Here is a 17,737-nt window from a genome sequence, read left to right as displayed (position 1 = left end):
GCTAGCCTGGGAATGCCTTGGCGTTCCCCCAGAGAAGCTGGGGGAGGTGGCGATCTGACAGCGTCCCCGTGACCCAGATAAGCGGAAGAAGATGGATGGATGAAATTTGGGTCTCATCGTTTTAAAATAAACTTGCATCATCTGCCAAGCTTGTGCACGTATGCAGCACGCTGCTCTGAACAGACAGCACCACATGAGATCACACGCAGCTTTAGTTTGTACAGCACAAAGCACAGCAGCTGGAAACAGCTGGAGAAACCACAGCAAACCCAAAAGAAGCATTTTCAGAGACAGTCCAGCACTGAGTTCGTTACAGTGGAAATGACCCCTGAACTGGAAAATCAAAGTGCAGAAGTTAAAGGTTGGAGCCGAGTTCTGCAGGTTTCAGTGCACTGTCAGCAGGGGGCACACTCACATCACATCACACTCACTTATCCAGGTAATCTGTTTCACTGACAGATCAGGCAGTACCTGAACATGACACTCTGACCTTCATCACACTTTACTCCTCCTCTTCCTCCTCCTCTCTGACCTTCATTACAGACTCAGTTACATGATGGAAAATAACACCTGATCTGACTCACACGCACACACTTTGCTCCGCCCACTGCTTCACCTGGAGAACAGGTATCAGTTATCGATGCCTTCAAGAGCCTCTGGAAATCAAACAGTCAGCATTAAAGGAAGCGCTCAGACATATTTCAGCCCTCTGTCTCTCCACCTTTCGGGAGATGCCTGCCTTTACTTCAGCGTGATGGAGCTGACTCCCAAAAATAAATACTGAAACCTCAGCAGCTCCATCAGGGGGTCAGGGCAAACAGTTTTATGTAGGAACTATTTTCTTTCAACCAAACTACACCGTCTCACTGTCTATCTGCTGTACCAGGTGACAGGCGGAAACGCTGACTTGTGTTTTTAATCTAAAGCTAATCTAGAGCTCAGATTAGAGAGATTCAGGTAGCTCTCTGCGGCCGGGGAAGCTCACATTTCCAAAGGAACGTGAAGGCAGCACGCTGCAGGGCCTCAAAGGTGATGCGCGAAGACAGATGACTCCCTCCGCTCTGATTCCTGCAGCTCCTCGCAGGCAGGAGGAGGAAGACACACAGACAATCACATCTTAGTTACCATTGAGATTTCACCCCGCCACACCCATCGGATGGCGGGGTGAAATCTCCAAATGTGTGTGTGTTTGTGTGTTTACCTCTTTTTGTTGGTTTATAGCTTCTCTGTGTCTTTGTGTCCGTGTAAAAGTCGTATTTGTGCATCTCCTGTTGGTGTTTCTGTCCTCCATCTCATTGGTGAACCTTCCACCTGGACTACTTCAACTGTGCCTTCACCTGTCCAGCAGGTGCTCAATAGGCCCCGCCCTCGCCGAGCCTTGTGGGTATTGTAGTGTTTGAGCAGCAGAGTGGGACCTCTTTCTCTCCGTCCTATCTGTGTGCTGGAGCAGATAAAAGCGGCATCATCAGCCGCTGCCGCTCACATCCCCCCGCCGGGACAGCAGCTACCTGTTAGTGGTGTGAGGGCGGCGCGCAGGCGCAGTGAGGTGCAAAGGTCGGTGGGCAGCTGATCGGAGATGCCGGTGCAAATCCCGGACGACTCGGACTTCTGTTCGTTCAGAGAGCAGTGCCTGAGCACGGAGGGCTGGACCAGCCGCTACAGCAAGGGAGGGGTGACGGTGTGGGGGCGCGAGGAGGACAGCAGCACCGTGCAGAAGCTCAAGGTGAGCCGCGTCACCGCTGACGCTTTTACTGCGAAAAGACCGCGCTCCTTCACAATAAAAGCAATACTCAAAGTAACTGAGTACATTTACTCCATTACTTCATCCCAGAGTTACTCTGGAAACATTATGGTGAAAGTTTCCTCTGAGAACTGCACGGGCTAGCGCAGACGGTCAGTTAGTCGGTGGGTTGGTTAGTCCGTTAGTCACTAACTACAGGGTTTGATCATGTGTCATCATCTCTTCAGAAAGTTTGATTGGTTGTTTTATTTTGGAGTTTGAGGTCACCATGGTGATTCACAAAGATTTGATGCTGAAGCTACTGGAGTAAATGAGGTACTTGGACTGTAAACACAGAAACACATCCATCAATCAATCGAATGATCGGTGAAATCTGATCACTGATCAATCGATTGATGACTTTTACTGATTTATCTTTAAGGTGGAAACAGGAAGTTGCTCAGTGTAAACACCTGAAAGTTCCTGGAAGTGGTGCAACCTGTGAATCTGTGTTACTTTGGTACAAACAGGTGAAATCTACACCTGTCACAGGGCGTCAGCCTCATTAAAGTGCCAGCTGTCAGAGGTCCAGGTGCATTGTGGGTAACAGAAGGGTTAACAGGCCTGCTTCATCAGAACTCCTGTTACGGTTCATGTGTGATGCTGCCCACCTGACAGGTGTCACCTGTACCTGGAGGCAGGTACCTCAGCAGCTCTGCAAACATTTAACCAGCTCTCCTCCCGAACCTGCTCAGCCAGTTTCAGCTTATTGACGACCAATCAGATCTTGGGAGCCACTGTTTGATGTGAGAACAGGGGCGGATCACAGTACTCTGGGTCCTGGACGCTGCAGTGGGCCCCCAGACTGCCTACATTCACTTTATGGAGTGTGTGCAGTTTTGTTTGGTGCTTTAAGACTTGAAACAAACTTGAGCGTTTGTTCATGTTTAAGTATTTTTACAGTTTCTAACAGGCTCTTTCGATCCTCGGAGTAAGCTTCATCTTTCAGCCTGTTAACCCACTCGCAGCCGCAAACTGGTGCTGAGGAAAGTCAGAGGTTCCTCAGCAAGAAGCTCCTTTGTAGGGTCTGTTTTTTTACAACATGAAGCTTCTCTGGGCAACTGTTGCTGTGATTTGGTGCTATATGAATAAAGGACGACTGAATCGGTTTTGAATCCAGATCCATGGTGTGCAGCTGGATCACTCTGATGGATGCAGTCACACCTGAAGGTTCATTTTCAAATACACAAAGAACATTTTCCATGAAGTTAAAGGCGAAAAGTGTGAAGGAGGTTAAAGCTTTGCTCAGTCACTTCTGTGAGGGTGGGTGGTACAGAACTCTGATGTTACAGCAACCCACTGAAGGTTTGAATCCCTACCTCAGGCTAGAGCAGCTAATGCAGCATGGGGACAGTGACGAGTGAAACCAAAGCTCTCGGCTTCAGTCAGAGCGACTCTAAATTTGAGGATTTCTGCAGAGGGAAAGTCGGATAGCTTGCTGGAGAAGGAGATTCTTCCTGAGAACAAGGGCAAACAGGTGAAAGAGGGCACCCCTGACGGGTGGGTCACTGGATATGATTTTGGTCCACTTGAGAAAAGTATTACCGAAACTGAATGTGGGTAACTCCTTGAACAGAGCTGACAGCAGCAAAGGGCCGTGCATCACACTGGAACCTGGGCCGGCCGCTCCCAGTCATGTGGCACTTGGTCACCTGCTACTCTTTACCTGTTGAGCAGTCCATCTTGTGATCTAATCTGAAATCACCCCCAGTTATACATACGCCAGCACCCAATGGGGACACTGATTATTTTGGGCTGTGCGCACTTATCAAGTTCTCCTTTGAAGTGTTATAACATACCCCCCAGAAGTCCTGAATGATCTCAATAACCTGAGCCGGTATTGTCCTGTGATTAAGTACTCTGCCACAATAGGTGTTAAAGGCTGCGTATATCACTTGGTCGGGCCATCTAGACTCGATCAAATTAATATCTGTAACAGTTAAGTGTATTTCTTGATCAAAAGCTTTTTAGATTTGCACCATATTGCATCTATTTATAACCTCTTTCATTGTTTCAGTTTCCTGAATCCACCATCATTCCTTCCTGTAGTACTTACAGTCATCTCACTCCTCTTGTCCATCCCTACCATTGCACTGTGACTGGCTGTGGTTAAACAACACATGTGGCTGTACATTAGAACACAAAACATACAAAGGTTATTTAATAAAAAATGTTCTTGTAACTTAAAAATGAGAGTAAATCTGATGAATATGCATACAGTCTTGTTGTTTCGTGTTCAGCTGCTGGAAGTGTTGTAGCGAATCTGCAGGACACTTATGGATGGTGATAAATGAGCCAGGTGTTGTGCAGGTGGATGTGCACACCAGCATTTCCACACCTAAGGAAGAGAAGTGAAGTGAGCATTCAGCATTAAGGCTCACTCCAAATACCTTCATGTGAAGTTACCTGGTGACTCTAAGTTAGTTAAGTAGACCTACTAGTGAATGTGAGTGTGACCGTTGTCTTTCTCTCTGGGTTAGCCCTGTGATGAGCTGCCAGCCCATCCAGGTGTTTCCCACCTCTGTGATAGGCTCCAGCCTGGCCATGACCTGGATAAGAAGATTGGAAAGTTCTTGTTAATGGACCTCACTGAGCTGAAGACATTTTAAAGTTTGCTTGTGGTTAAAATGTGACACAGTCATTGGTCGTTGGCTGTAACTCCAGTTCTGAGTCTTGCCAGTTACCTGACCAGGTAATTGGTGTGTTTTGTTAGCGCTGCTGGTGTCTTGTTTACACCAAAGGTGTCCTCTGGCATCTGAGTCAAGACATCAGCAAGATGACACGCTTAGCTGGTATTTGGTGAATTCAAGGGACTTCTTTGGGTGATTCTCTCTCACGTCTTTTCTCTGGTGACCCAGGCCCAATTACAGAAAGTCTCTGAGCAGACGGGAGGAAGTGTGAGTGCGAGGAGGAGTGTCTCTGTTCTAAGTACACAGAGGTGATGGTGAGGTGATGATGATGATTCCTGTGTGTAAATAATTTATAAACTCTTTGGAAAGCAGCGAGGCATTTCTTCTTCTTCTGCCTCATGACTAATTCAGAGCTGCTGATGGAGCCAGCGACCAAACAGGTCACATGATCACCTGCTGATTTACCTAAGTCACAGCTTCCCGTCATGTGAAAACCACAAAACCGAGATTAAAAACATTGTCCTGCAGTCTGATTTGTCTTCCTAGCACACGTGGATTCAAACACGGACATGCTTACTGGTTACTGGTTAATGGTTCCATGTAAGCTTTCTGCATGGCCCAGTCAAAAACACGGGCTGCTTCCTCACGTCTGACCTGCAGAAGCCCATCTATGTGGGGGTTGGGGGGGGGGTGATACTCCTGTTATCACCAGCTGAAGGGCGCTGTGGTAATTCTGGGCACTGACAGAGCTGTTTTACCTGTTCAGCTGATTTCTGTCATCTTATGTGACTGGCTGTGGAGTCTCTGCCGTTTGCGAGTCACATCTCTTGCTGCTGAAGGCTGTAAAGAGTAAATGAAACTCTCCAGCACCATAAATGACCTCGCCCTGCTGATGAAAGCTGGAGATGATGGGTGGAGGGGGACGTGTGGATGACCTCAAGGGGGAGGGGACGTGTGCACGACCTCGGGGGGAACTTGTAGGTCTTTGTAATCGTGGTGTCTTTATTTTATCTGAAGTAAATGAACCTCTGCTCGTCGTCTCCAACGTGCTGTGAAGCAAGGCAGCGAGTAGAACTACAGACCCTGGCTCAGCTCCTGAGTGAGCTGAAAGGTTTCCTGCAGGAGAGACGGACTGAGTGACAGACACAATGCCTCGGCGCTCGGGACTTTATGAATGATTAACGGCGAGCGGAGTCTCGCTGATTGAGTTACACGAAGAGTTTACAGCGCTTGCCATCACCATATCAATGACCGCGGCTCCAGCACGATTACAGCAGTGGAAAAAAGTGACGTCCTACAGTAACAAACCATCTCACATGACCACTGTGAAACTCTGACAGGTGGAAATCTGGAGCTCAGATCTCTCCATGCCTACAGGGGGAAATTACAGTCTGGTGTTTCCTGGCTGAGAATATTTTACATGAACACTTTGGTTTGTCATCGTTCAGGCTGCGCTGCAACAACGATGCAAACAGTGACCAAAGCAGCAGAGCTGGAAATGGTACAGAGAAACTTCCTGTGGTCCACATGAACGGTCAGCTCCACGTTAATAATAACCTGCTCCACATAATCATTCACAGGGGGAGGCGGCAGTTGTCTGTCTGATTAATGTTCAGATGGTTCAGTTTGTTTCAGGCAGACAGAGGAGCTGATCTGGATTAGCTGGTGATCTCTTGTACAGTGGGGCAAAAAAGTATTTAGTCAGCCACCGATTGTGCAAGTTCCCCCACTTAAAATGATGACAGAGGTCAGTAATTTGCACCAGAGGTACACTTCAACTGTGAGAGACAGAATGTGAAAAAAAAATCCATGAATCCACATGGTAGGATTTGTAAAGAATTTATTCGTAAATTAGGGTGGAAAATAAGTATTTGGTCACCTCAAACAAGGAAAATCTCTGGCTCTCACAGACCTGTAACGTCTTCTGTAAGAAGCTTTTCTGTCCCCCACTCGTTACCTGTATGAATGGCACCTGTTTGAACTCATCATCTGTATAAAAGACACCTGTCCACAGCCTCAAACAGTCTGACTCCAAACTCCGCCATGGCCAAGACCAAAGAGCTTTCGAAGGACACCAGGAAAAGTATTGTAGACCTGCACCAGACTGGGAAGAGTGAATCTACAATAGGCAAGCAGCTTGGTGTGAAAAAATCAACTGTGGGAGCAATCATCAGAAAATGGAAGACATACAAGACCACTGATAATCTCCCTCGATCTGGGGCTCCACGCAAGATCTCATCCCGTGGGGTCAAAATGATCATGAGAACGGTGAGCAAAGATCCCAGAACCACACGGGGGGACCTGGTGAATGACCTGCAGAGAGCTGGGACCAAAGTAACAAAGGTCACCATCAGTAACACACTACAACGGCAGGGAATCAAATCCCGCAGTGCCAGACGTGTTCCGCTGCTGAAGCCAGTGCATGTCCAGGCCCGTCTGAAGTTTGCCAGAGAGCACATGGATGATACAGCAGAGGATTGGGAGAATGTCATGTGGTCAGATGAAACCAAAGTAGAACTTTTTGGTATAAACTCAACTCGTCGTGTTTGGAGGACGAAGAATACTGAGTTGCATCCCAAGAACACCATACCTACTGTGAAGCATGGGGGTGGAAACATCATGCTATGGGGCTGTTTTTCTGCCAAGGGGACAGGACGACTGATCCGTGTTAAGGACAGAATGAATGGGGCCATGTATGGTGAGATTTTGAGCCAAAACCTCCTTCCATCAGTGAGAACTTTGAAGATGAAACGAGGCTGGGTCTTCCAACATGACAATGATCCAAAACACACCGCCCGGGCAACAAAGGAGTGGCTCCGTAAGAAGCATTTGAAAGTCCTGGAGTGGCCTAGCCAGTCTCCAGACCTCAACCCCATAGAAAATCTGTGGCGGGAGTTGAAAGTCCGTGTTGCTCGGCGACAGCCCCAAAACATCACTGCTCTCGAGAAGATCTGCATGGAGGAATGGGCCAAAATACCAGCTACTGTGTGTGCAAACCTGGTAAAGACCTATAGTAAACGTTTGACCTCTGTTATTGCCAACAAAGGTTATGTTACAAAGTATTGAGTTGTATTTTTGTTATTGACCAAATACTTATTTTCCACCCTGATTTACGAATAAATTCTTTACAAATCCTACCATGTGGATTCGTGGATTTTATTTTTTTTCACATTCTGTCTCTCACAGTTGAAGTGTACCTCTGGTGCAAATTACTGACCTCTGTCATCATTTTAGGTGGGGGAACTTGCACAATCGGTGGCTGACTAAATACTTTTTTGCCCCACTGTAGCTCTGTTTGCCTCACACGTGATGCAGAAACTCATCAGGTCCAACAAAACACCAGAACTGCAAATACGACCCTGATGGACTTAAAAACTCAATACAGCAGGTAACCTCATGGAGGAGAATGGAGACGACTGCAGTCTGGTTATTACAGAGAATCAGAGCCAATCACAGCCTTCAGATTATCAGGGATTATCCTTACTAACAGATGAAGTTTCTGTCCCTGTGCAAGGAATAAAGTCTTGGGCTGATAATATTGGTCGACTGTGTTAGATAAGAACACGTGATTAGTTTTTTTGGAGATTTTGTGGGAACGATGAAATCTTCTAACCTGAGCTGAGCTTTGTTAGAAACCTCGGTCTGAGTTGGTGAAGCTGCTGAAATAAGGAAGCTGAAGATGATCTTTTGTGTCATCACAGTAGAAATGGAGCAGATGTTAAATGTCTAGCTATAAAAGAGCAGAGGACCTGAGATGGATCCTTGTGGAGCTCCCTTTAGGATGACTGATGTCCGAGTTTGAAGATGGTCTGAGCCTGAAAGAGTTCAAAGAGATAAAACCGGATGCTAAAGCACTGAAACCTGAGAACACCTGATAAGGTCAGAGCAGAGAAAGTGAAGCTGCTCAGGTTAGCTGCTGAGATGCCTCTGAGCAACACTTGATCAGGTGTCTCCTCTGCTAACAGGTCACTTTGGTTTATCCTGAAACCACACGAGAGCTCTGAATGAGGCGGATTATTCTAAGATGTTGGCCTTACAGCACACAGCACTGTTGGGATTTGGCGCCATTTGAATAAAACTAAATGGAAGCCGCTGGTTCTTTTATTCAGAAAACACAGGAATCAAACTATTATCAGCCAGAACCAGAAAACTGTGACGTCACATAAACCGCAAAAGAAACTGAAGGGTTTCTCTTGCACCGCCCCAACACTGCAGTTGTGACACTGTGAAACTGAAATCATAAAATATAAAATCTTAGTTATTTAAATGTATCTGTCAAGTATTCCATGTGTGTGTGTGTGTGTGTGTGAGCACTTTTTAAGACAAGAATCTATTACAAAGTGTTTTTCAGGGATATTAAAAATAACAACATATTACACAAGATTATTATCCAAATGTGTGCCTGAATAGATGTTTTCAGCCACAGAGCCACTGGTGCACAGAGGGGGAGATGAACTGTTCCACAGTTTTGGAGCTGAGATTTAGACAGCATGATCCCCTCTAGTTTTCAAACAGCTCTGTGGAATTACCAGAAGACCACGATCTGTAGATGTAAGGATCTTATAAGGATGATATAAGTTGGGCTCTCTCCTTGTAAGGCAGTCAAAGTAAGAGTTTAAACTGGTATCCGAACCAAACTGGAAACCAGTGCAAAGATTTTAACAATGAAGTGAGAATTTCTGAGTGATTTAAAAGTGTTACTGCAGCATTTTCAACAGCTTGTAGGTAATTTATAGAAGTCTTTGACAGACGGGAGAAAGGAGCATCAAAATATTTTAAGCGGGAGGAGATGAAGGCATGAACAAGCCTCTCTAATTCATTTATGGAGACAGCAGTTCTGAGTTTAGTGATATTTCAAATTCAAATTCAAATTTTATTTGTCACACACACACAACCATACACAGTATGACATGGGTGTGAAATGCTTGTAGCTGTACAATGCCCGACCATTAAATGACAGAAGAAAAGTTTTACAATATTTACAGTTTACTACAAAATTTACAAATTAACTTAGGAATTTACAGTAAAGACTGTGCAAATAGCAGAAGAGATTATAAAGATTATAAATTCTAGGAATTATGGGATTATAGGAAATGTGTGGTGGTGCGTGTGGTGATGTGTGGGAGAGTCTAGTCCTACACCTGGTTCAGGGCCCGAATAGCCTGGGGGAAGAAGCTCCTCCTCATTCTCTCTGTTTTGGCCTTAAGGGAGCGGAAGCGCTTCCCAGACCTCAACAGTGAGAAGAGTCCATTGTTGGGATGGGAGAGGTCCATCATAATCTTCCTAGCTTTGGACTTGCACTGCTTGGTGTAGATGGACAACAGGTCAGGGAGCTCTGATTGATATTTCTTAAGTGGAAAAGCAAGAGTGGGTCACAGACTTCATGTGAGCATCAAAAGTCAAAGATCAAAACTCAAGATTTTGAGCAGCATCTTTCACCATCAATGAGAAAGAACCAGGATGTTGTCTAATTTGGGGCTTAATGAAACAGTTTCGTCTGCATTAAGCTGCAGAAAATCGTTTGCCAATTGTCTTAAGACAGTTTGTCAGACTACTAATTGGTAACTTTATTGTCCCCAATGGGAAACATGTCCACACATCAAACAACACAAACATTTAAAAAAATTAAAGAACAGCCCAAGTTTTATCAGTAACAAAGTGCAATAGTGATGGCAACAACACTTATAGGTTAGCTTTAATAACCATCATATCAGCAGCAGGTATAAAAGACACTCTGTGGTCTCGTCACTGCAGGCACTTTATACCAACGACCTGAAGAGAGGATGTTCAGACCATCCTCTCAGACATGACAGATGTTTCCTTCCTCAGCACCTGTCCAGAAACTGGACCTGAGACCTCCCTGAAATCTTACTAACCAGGTTACCAAGTCTGGTTGGTCAAGGACAGATTACTGTAGCCAAGCAATGGTACTAAAAAAAACCCTCTTTTTTTTCTTTTTTTTTTTTTTAATAAATGGTCATTTCAAATGAAATGTTAAAAACTCTCAACCTCAGGAAAAAGTCCAATTATTGTTGGAACTTTTTTGTTGTAACAGCACAAGTTGATTCAAAGGACAGAGGCTTATCAAGAACACCCCCCCCAAATACAGAATATCCACCACCATCAATGGCTGCACCCTTTACTACTGTCAGGGCAAGATGGGGAGGCAGCCCATGGGAATACAGGGAGTGCAGAATTATTAGGCAAATGAGTATTTTGTCCACATCATCCTCTTCATGCATGTTGTCCTACTCCAAGCTGTATAGGCTCGAAAGCCTACTACCAATTAAGCAGGTGATGTGCATCTCTGTAATGAGAAGGGGTGTGGTCTAATGGCATCAACACCCTATATCAGGTGTGCATAATTATTAGGCAACGTCCTTTGGCAAAATGGGTCAAAAGGACTTGACAGGCTCAGAAAAGTCACAAATAGTGAGATATCTTGCAGAGGGATGCAGCAGTCTCAAAATTGCAAAGCTTCTGAAGCGTGATCATCGAACAATCAAGCGTTTCATTCAAAATAGTCAACAGGGTCGCAAGAAGCGTGTGGAAAAACCAAGGCGCAAAATAACTGCCCATGAACTGAGAAAAGTCAAGCGTGCAGCTGCCAAGATGCCACTTGCCACCAGTTTGGCCATATTTCAGAGCTGCAACATCACTGGAGTGCCCAAAAGCACAAGGTGTGCAATACTCAGAGACATGGCCAAGGTAAGAAAGGCTGAAAGACGACCACCACTGAACAAGACACACAAGCTGAAACGTCAAGACTGGGCCAAGAAATATCTCAAGACTGGTTTTTCTAAGGTTTTATGGACTGATGAAATGAGAGTGAGTCTTGATGGGCCAGATGGATGGGCCCGTGGCTGGATTGGTAAAGGGCAGAGAGCTCCAGTCCGACTCAGACGCCAGCAAGGTGGAGGTGGAGTACTGGTTTGGGCTGGTATCATCAAAGATGAGCTTGTGGGGCCTTTTCGGGTTGAGGATGGAGTCAAGCTCAACTCCCAGTCCTACTGCCAGTTTCTGGAAGACACTGACACTGAACTAAACCTACATTAAACACAAGAATGCAAAACCTGAGAACAAAACCCTAAACCAGAATAAACTGAAACATAGAATATAATATTCAAAATAGGATAACTAAAGAATCAGAACATAGACCATTATACAGATAAATAAAACAGCAGTACCCCACAGCGTGGCTGGCAAGAAAGGGTATAAAAGAAGAAAAACTAATGACATGGCCTCCTTGTTCACCTGATCTGAACCCCATTGAGAACCTGTGGTCCATCATCAAATGTGAGATTTACAAGGAGGGAAAACAGTACACCTCTCTGAACAGTATCTGGGAGGCTGCTGCACGCAATGTTGATGGTGAACAGATCAAAACACTGACAGAATCCATGGATGGCAGGCTTTTGAGTGTCCTTGCAAAGAAAGGTGGCTATATTGGTCGCTGATTTGTTTTTGAATGTCAGAAATGTATATTTGTGAATGTGGAGATGTTATATTGGTTTCACTGGTAAAAATAAATAATTGAAATGGGTATATATTTGTTTTTTGTTAAGTTGCCTAATAATTATGCACAGTAATAGTCACCTGCACACACAGATATCCCTCTAAAATAGCTAAAACTAAAAACTACTTCCAAAAACATTCAGCTTTGATATTAATGAGTTTTTTGGGTTCATTGAGAACATGGTTGTTGTTCAATAATAAAATTATTCCTCAAAAATACAACTTGCCTAACAATTCTGCACTCCCTGTACTCTTCACCATGGAGGAGGCTTACAATGCCTGTTAGCCTGTGTACTACGACAATCATTAGTGTATAAAATATATGGTAGCGGAGAGAGACAACATCCCTGTGGTGACCCAATAGAAGAATTCAGCTGATTAGAAAAACAGATGCTGACTCTCACACACGGAGACCTGTTAGTTAAAGAGTCTAAAATTTAACCCACAGGTTTAAAATCAAGTTTAAACAGTTTAAGAAGTTTATCAGCTAAAAGATCTGTGAGTCTCTGTGAATGCAATTAGACATGTATCCCTGAAGTCACATAAATGTGTGACATTCAAATGCAGTTCATTTACTCCTCAGACTGCACATTAGCCATGAATATTGGTGGCAAGGGAATAAGATTGTATTATATTTGCTTCCTCAATAGCTGAGCTAGACCTCCCTTCTTCATCATGAGCAGCGTGCTCCTGTGAGTATGGGATAATCCTGTGCTGGGAAGCACTGAAGGGTGTAAAGAATCTCCAAGACAGGCTGTTCCACTGAAGAAACTCAGTGTGGATGTAGCTCATGCAGCACTCCAATCAGCTCCTGTAGAACACAGCACACCTGCTGTTTCCTGGGTCATCACACCCTCCCCTTAAAGATAGCACTACCAGGGAAAACCTGGACACCAGGTGACTCAAATTCATGAACTTTTTTTCTTAGGAGTCATCACTGTGGGTTCCCTCTGAGTTCCCCGTCTTCCTCCTACAATCCCAACATATGTATGTTTCTAACATTTCATGCAGTTGCAGAGTTCAAGTAATAAAATCCCATGGCACATCTAAATGTCACAGTACACCATCATGGAAACTGGTGGTTAGAGTTGAGCGTGATTGGTCCTAACCTCTGCCTGACTCTCTCCCTCTCTCTTTCTGTGCCTCAGATGAGGATAGTCTGTAAGGACGTGACAGCAGAGACATTGTACGACGTCCTCCATGACACCAGCTACCGGAAGAAGTGGGACACCAACATGATCGATACGTATGACATCGGCAGGCTGACGGTCAATGCAGACGTGGGATATTACTCCTGTTAGTTCCTTTACTGAGCGGTGATGTAATACATGCCATAAAACACCTCAGCACAGCACCAGAATGGTGAGACAGGCAGAGGGAACAATAAGGTGAATGGTGGACAAAGACCTAAGGGAACAAGAGGAAGTAGCAATCGATGTTGTGGAAGTAGGGAGACCCAGTGATGTGGTTTAACATGACACTCAAATGACAGGTATAAAAGATACTCTAACCGGTTGGGCCTTTTCCGGGGGCTCGGGGGGGATCTTGGGCCTCTGGGCCTGGGCTCGGCCCGCTATGGCGCAGCTGGCTCCCGGCAGAGCCTGTGGGCACATCACCCCAGCCCGCTGTGGCTACGCCGTGGCTGCTGATAAATAAATACATAAATAATAATAAAGATTTGATTCAATTTCAATTAAATTTTATTTATATAGCACCAAATCACAAGAACAGTCGCCTCAAGTTGCTTTATATTGTAAGGTAGACCCTACAGTAATACATACAGAGAAAAACCCAACAATCATATGACCCCTATGAGCAAGCACTTCCTGTTAAAACTCCCTTTTAACAGGAAGAAACCTCCGGCAGAACCAGGCTCAGGGAGGGGCGGGGCCATCTGCTGTGATTGGTTGGGGTGAGAGAAGGAAGACAGGATAAAGACATGTTGTGGAAGAGAGACAGAGGTTAATAACAGGTATGATTCAGCGCAGAGAGGACTGTTAACACATAGTGAGTGAAGAAGAAGTGCATCGTGGGACTCCCCCAGCAGCCTACACCTGTTGCAGCATAACTAAGGAAAGTTTGAAGCCTAATCTTAAAAGTAGAGACTGTGTCTGTCAGGCTTTTCAGGGAGTTTTTAGGACTTCCTGATAATAATGAATTACAGTCGTCCAGCCTGGAAGTAATAAATGCATGAACTAGTTTTTCAGCGTCACTCTGAGACAGGATATTTCTAACTTTAGAGATGTTGCACAAATGAGAGAAAGCAATCTTACATATTTGTTTAATATGTGCATTGAAGGACATGTCCTGGTCAAAAATGACTCCAAGGTTGCTCACAGTGTTACTGGAGGCCAAGGTAATGCCATCCAGAGTAAGAATCTGGTTAGATACCATATTTCTAGGCTTTTCGGGGTCGAGTACAATAACCTCAGTTTGATCTGAATTAAGAAGCAGAAAGTTAGTGGCCATCCAGGTCTTTATGTCTTTAACCCCCTAGGACCTGGCGTCCACATATGTGGACATCACATTTTGGGTTGTCTAGACCGAAATACAAAATTTTGCTCTACATGGGCCTGATATCCACTTATGAGGACATACTGCCACTGTTCTATTGAAATTTTAAATGAATATCCTCATGTGGATCTCATTTTTGTGGTTGGGCCTTTTCCGGGCCAACCACCCCAAAAATCAGGTTTAAAAAAAAAAAATCAGGCAATACTTTGTTTTTACATTCATCAGGTCCCAATATGCCCAAATATCAAAGAGAAATTAAAAATGCATGCTGTGGAAGAGTTTGGGTCTTAGGAGGTTAAGACATTCCTGCAGTTTAACTAATTGCCGTGTGTTATCTGGCTTCATGGACAGATAGAGCTCGGTATCATCTGCATAGCAGTGCTAGACCTCAGTGCAGCGTTCGATACTGTCGACCATAATATCCTATTAGAGCGATTAGAACATGCTGTAGGTATTACAGGTACTGCGCTGCAGTGGTTTGTATCATATCTATCTAATAGACTCAGGTCTAAAGGACCTGGGCGGCCTCTAACTTTCTGCTTCTTAATTCAGATCAAACTGAGGTTAGGTTGAGCCGGAGTCTGTGCTGGTCCAAAAGGGTTAGCTGGTTTTTAGTTGCCAAATATCTGATTCTGTCTGAACCTTTGTGGATGTGTTTGTGTTCTGTTTGAAGGGAAATGCCCGAGCCCGCTGAAAAACAGAGACTTTGTGACGATGAGATCTTGGCTTCCACTCGGCAACGACTACATGATCATCAACTACTCGGTCAAACACCCGGTCAGTATTTCACTGCTCTGACTGTGACTTGGTGGGTTTTATACTCATTTAGTGACATATGGAGCATAAAGACACAAAAACATTTTATTAGAAGAGCAGACTCCATAGGGGAGCTTTATCACTAGGACCCAGTCAGACCCCAGCAGATTCATGGTTGCACAATCAATCACAGACTTCAGATCAGTAGGTGAAAGTTTTAATTGTAAATACCACTCCAGAGAATAGAGCACAGTATCATCAGTATACAGATGCACACTGAGGTGTGATGTGTGAGGTTATATCTGCCAAGTGGACAGTGCAGTCAATCACTCACTGCTCCTTTGTCCACCTCAGAAATATCCTCCAAAGAAGGACTACGTCCGAGCCGTCTCTCTGCTCACGGGGTACCTGATCCAGTCCAACGGAGCCACCAGCTCCACCCTCTACTACCTGACTCAGGTGGACCCCAGAGGTGAGACCTGTGGCTAGTGGAAGAAGTACTAAATACAGTACCTCTTCTACTGGCCAAATACAGTGTGTGTGTGTGTGTGTGTGTGTGTGTGTGTGTGTGTGTGTGTGTGTGTGTGTGTGTGTGTGTGTGTTATGTACAAATGTTCTCTCTGTAAACTCGATCTGTGCTTCATGTTTAAACTGAACTGACTCAGCCTGACCCTCGGCACCATTGTCTCTGTCTGCAGGTTCTTTACCAAAGTGGGTGGTGAACAGGGTGTCCCAGTTTGTAGCTCCAAAGGTAAACGACCTCTATTCCCATCAGGCTGTGTCTCTGTCCCATCAGGCTGTGTCTCTGTCCCATCTGAACGTGTCCTGAACGTGTCTCTGACCCATCTGAATGTGTTTCTGTCCCATCTCATTTTGGTCATCTTAGGCTATGAGGAAGATCTACAAGGCTTCTGTAAAGTACCCGGAGTGGAAGAGGAAACACAACCCGGGCCTGAAGCCATGGATGTTCCCAGAGCAGAACACGCTGCCGTGCATCAGCGTGTCAGAGCTGACGGTGCAGCGAGCTGACTCTCTGGAGAACATCGATGAGAGCTGCTTGAGCGAGGAGAAGACGCAGCAGAGTGACGACGAGGAGCCGTAAAGATGGCGGACTCTGTCTGGTTTACTGTTTGTTGGTTTGTTTGATCAGGTAAACTCATGCTGGACACCTTTCTGAATGCAGCTGCGCTCGCTTTGCTGGATCTCACAAACCTTTTCACAACTTTCTGAAAACCTTCTGTCAGCTCACAGTAATCGGACGGAATCTGTTTCATGGCAGCTACAAACATGAGACCGCCCTCACAGCTGTTTCCAGGTGTTCCGCGATGGCCTCTGCTCACATTGAAGGTGGCTGGAGTTTCATCTAATCTTTCCTTGAATTGTATTTGTGTTGCAGTGAGACAAAGAGCGTGCAGCAGAAACTCGTCTGTGAATCTACTTCCTGCAGTCTGTTTAGAAGCTAATGACAATCAGTGTTAGCCTCCTAACAACATCCACTTCCTGGTCGGGTAGGGGTTTGGTTCAGGTGGGTGTGGATTTCTAAATATTTACCCCACTCATAGAGAGTTTCTAACCGAACAACTGTGCGATGTCTGTAAGAGTTGATCAGAAAGGTGAAAGCTCTGTTTTCATCATGTGGGTAAAAAAGTAACCAAACTATAACCACGGTTCTGAGAGGGTCGCTGTGTCCTGGTAGATGTTCAGAGTGTAAATAATAATAGTAATGATGTGTTGATTTTGTCAGGGCTCTGTGCTGAATATTTAAAGTCTGTAATCTGTGTGGGACAGAAGCCACATGAATCTTCTGCAGGTTCTCAGATTTGTTTTCCTGGATGTTTAACCTGAGCAATAAAACCACATTAAATCAGCTCTGCAGTGTGTGAGTCAGTGTCAAGTCAAGTCAAGTCAAGTTTATTTATAGAGCACATTTAAAAACAACCAAGGCTGACCAAAGTGCTGTACAGTAAATACAGATAAAATACAATAGAACACAATTTCGTAATAACACCTCACTGATAAAAATAAAATAAAAATATATAAAACAAATAAATTAAACCTTTCTACAAGCCAATGAAAAGAGGTGAGTTTTAAGAGCGGTTTTAAAAGTTTCTAGGCTTTTGGAGAGTCTGACGTGAGGAGGTAAACTGTTCCACAGTCTGGGTGCAGCCACAGCAAACGCCCTCTCTCCCTTTGTCTTTAATTTATACCTGGGAACATCTAAAAGCATCAGGTCGGCTGACCTCAAAGATCTCCTGGGGCGATAAGTACTAAGGAGTTCTGACAGGTAAGAAGGTGCAGTGCCATTTAAAACCTTAAAAGCCAGCAATAAGATTTTAAAATCAATCCTAAAGGCAACTGGGAGCCAGTGGAGAGAGCAGAGAACCGGAGTGATGTGGTCTCTTTTTTTTGAACCGGTCAACAGGCGAGCGGCAGCGTTCTGCACCAGTTGAAGGCGATGTAGACAGGAACGATCTAGGCCAGCATAGAGGGAATTGCAGTAGTCTAGCCGTGAAGTAAGATGTGTGATCACATGATCTACGTC

At 44.9% G+C, this 17,737-nt stretch overlaps 1 protein-coding gene across 2 annotated transcripts; it reads left to right on the top strand.

Moving 5' to 3' along the window:
- The first annotated feature begins 1,380 nt into the window (after nt 1-1,380).
- Nucleotides 1,381-17,064, top strand: stard15 (StAR-related lipid transfer (START) domain containing 15). Of its 2 annotated transcripts, XM_086305313.1 has the most exons (7): nt 1,381-1,723; nt 13,074-13,221; nt 15,113-15,216; nt 15,550-15,667; nt 15,894-15,946; nt 16,082-16,345; nt 16,440-17,064. In XM_086305313.1, exons 1-6 carry the CDS (start codon nt 1,577-1,579, stop codon nt 16,295-16,297), a joined length of 786 nt encoding a protein of 261 aa, XP_086161439.1. In that variant the 5' UTR covers nt 1,381-1,576; the 3' UTR covers nt 16,298-16,345; nt 16,440-17,064. The 2 variants fall into 2 exon arrangements, with proteins under 2 accessions (XP_086161439.1, XP_086161429.1); XM_086305303.1 differs by having other exon boundaries at nt 1,407-1,723; nt 16,082-17,064.
- The last annotated feature ends 673 nt before the right edge of the window (nt 17,065-17,737 follow it).

The sequence above is a fragment of the Aulonocara sp. 'chitande type north' Nkhata Bay genome, linkage group LG2 (assembly GCF_057382095.1).
Source record: "Aulonocara sp. 'chitande type north' Nkhata Bay isolate Kocher_YH1m ecotype deep benthic linkage group LG2, A_spYH_male_GT1.1, whole genome shotgun sequence".
NCBI lineage: Eukaryota > Metazoa > Chordata > Actinopteri > Cichliformes > Cichlidae > Aulonocara > Aulonocara sp. 'chitande type north' Nkhata Bay.
This window is presented reverse-complemented; position numbering and strand designations above follow the sequence as displayed.

Excerpts from the sequence above, each read along its gene's own strand:
- stard15 (XM_086305313.1), top strand. The coding sequence starts at position 1,577 with ATGCCGGTGCAAATCCCGGACGACTCGGACTTCTGTTCGTTCAGAGAG. Across the intron at positions 1,724-13,073 it reads GCACCGTGCAGAAGCTCAAG|ATGAGGATAGTCTGTAAGGA; the intron begins GTGAGCCGCGTC and ends TCTGTGCCTCAG. Across the intron at positions 15,668-15,893 it reads GACTCAGGTGGACCCCAGAG|GTTCTTTACCAAAGTGGGTG; the intron begins GTGAGACCTGTG and ends CTCTGTCTGCAG.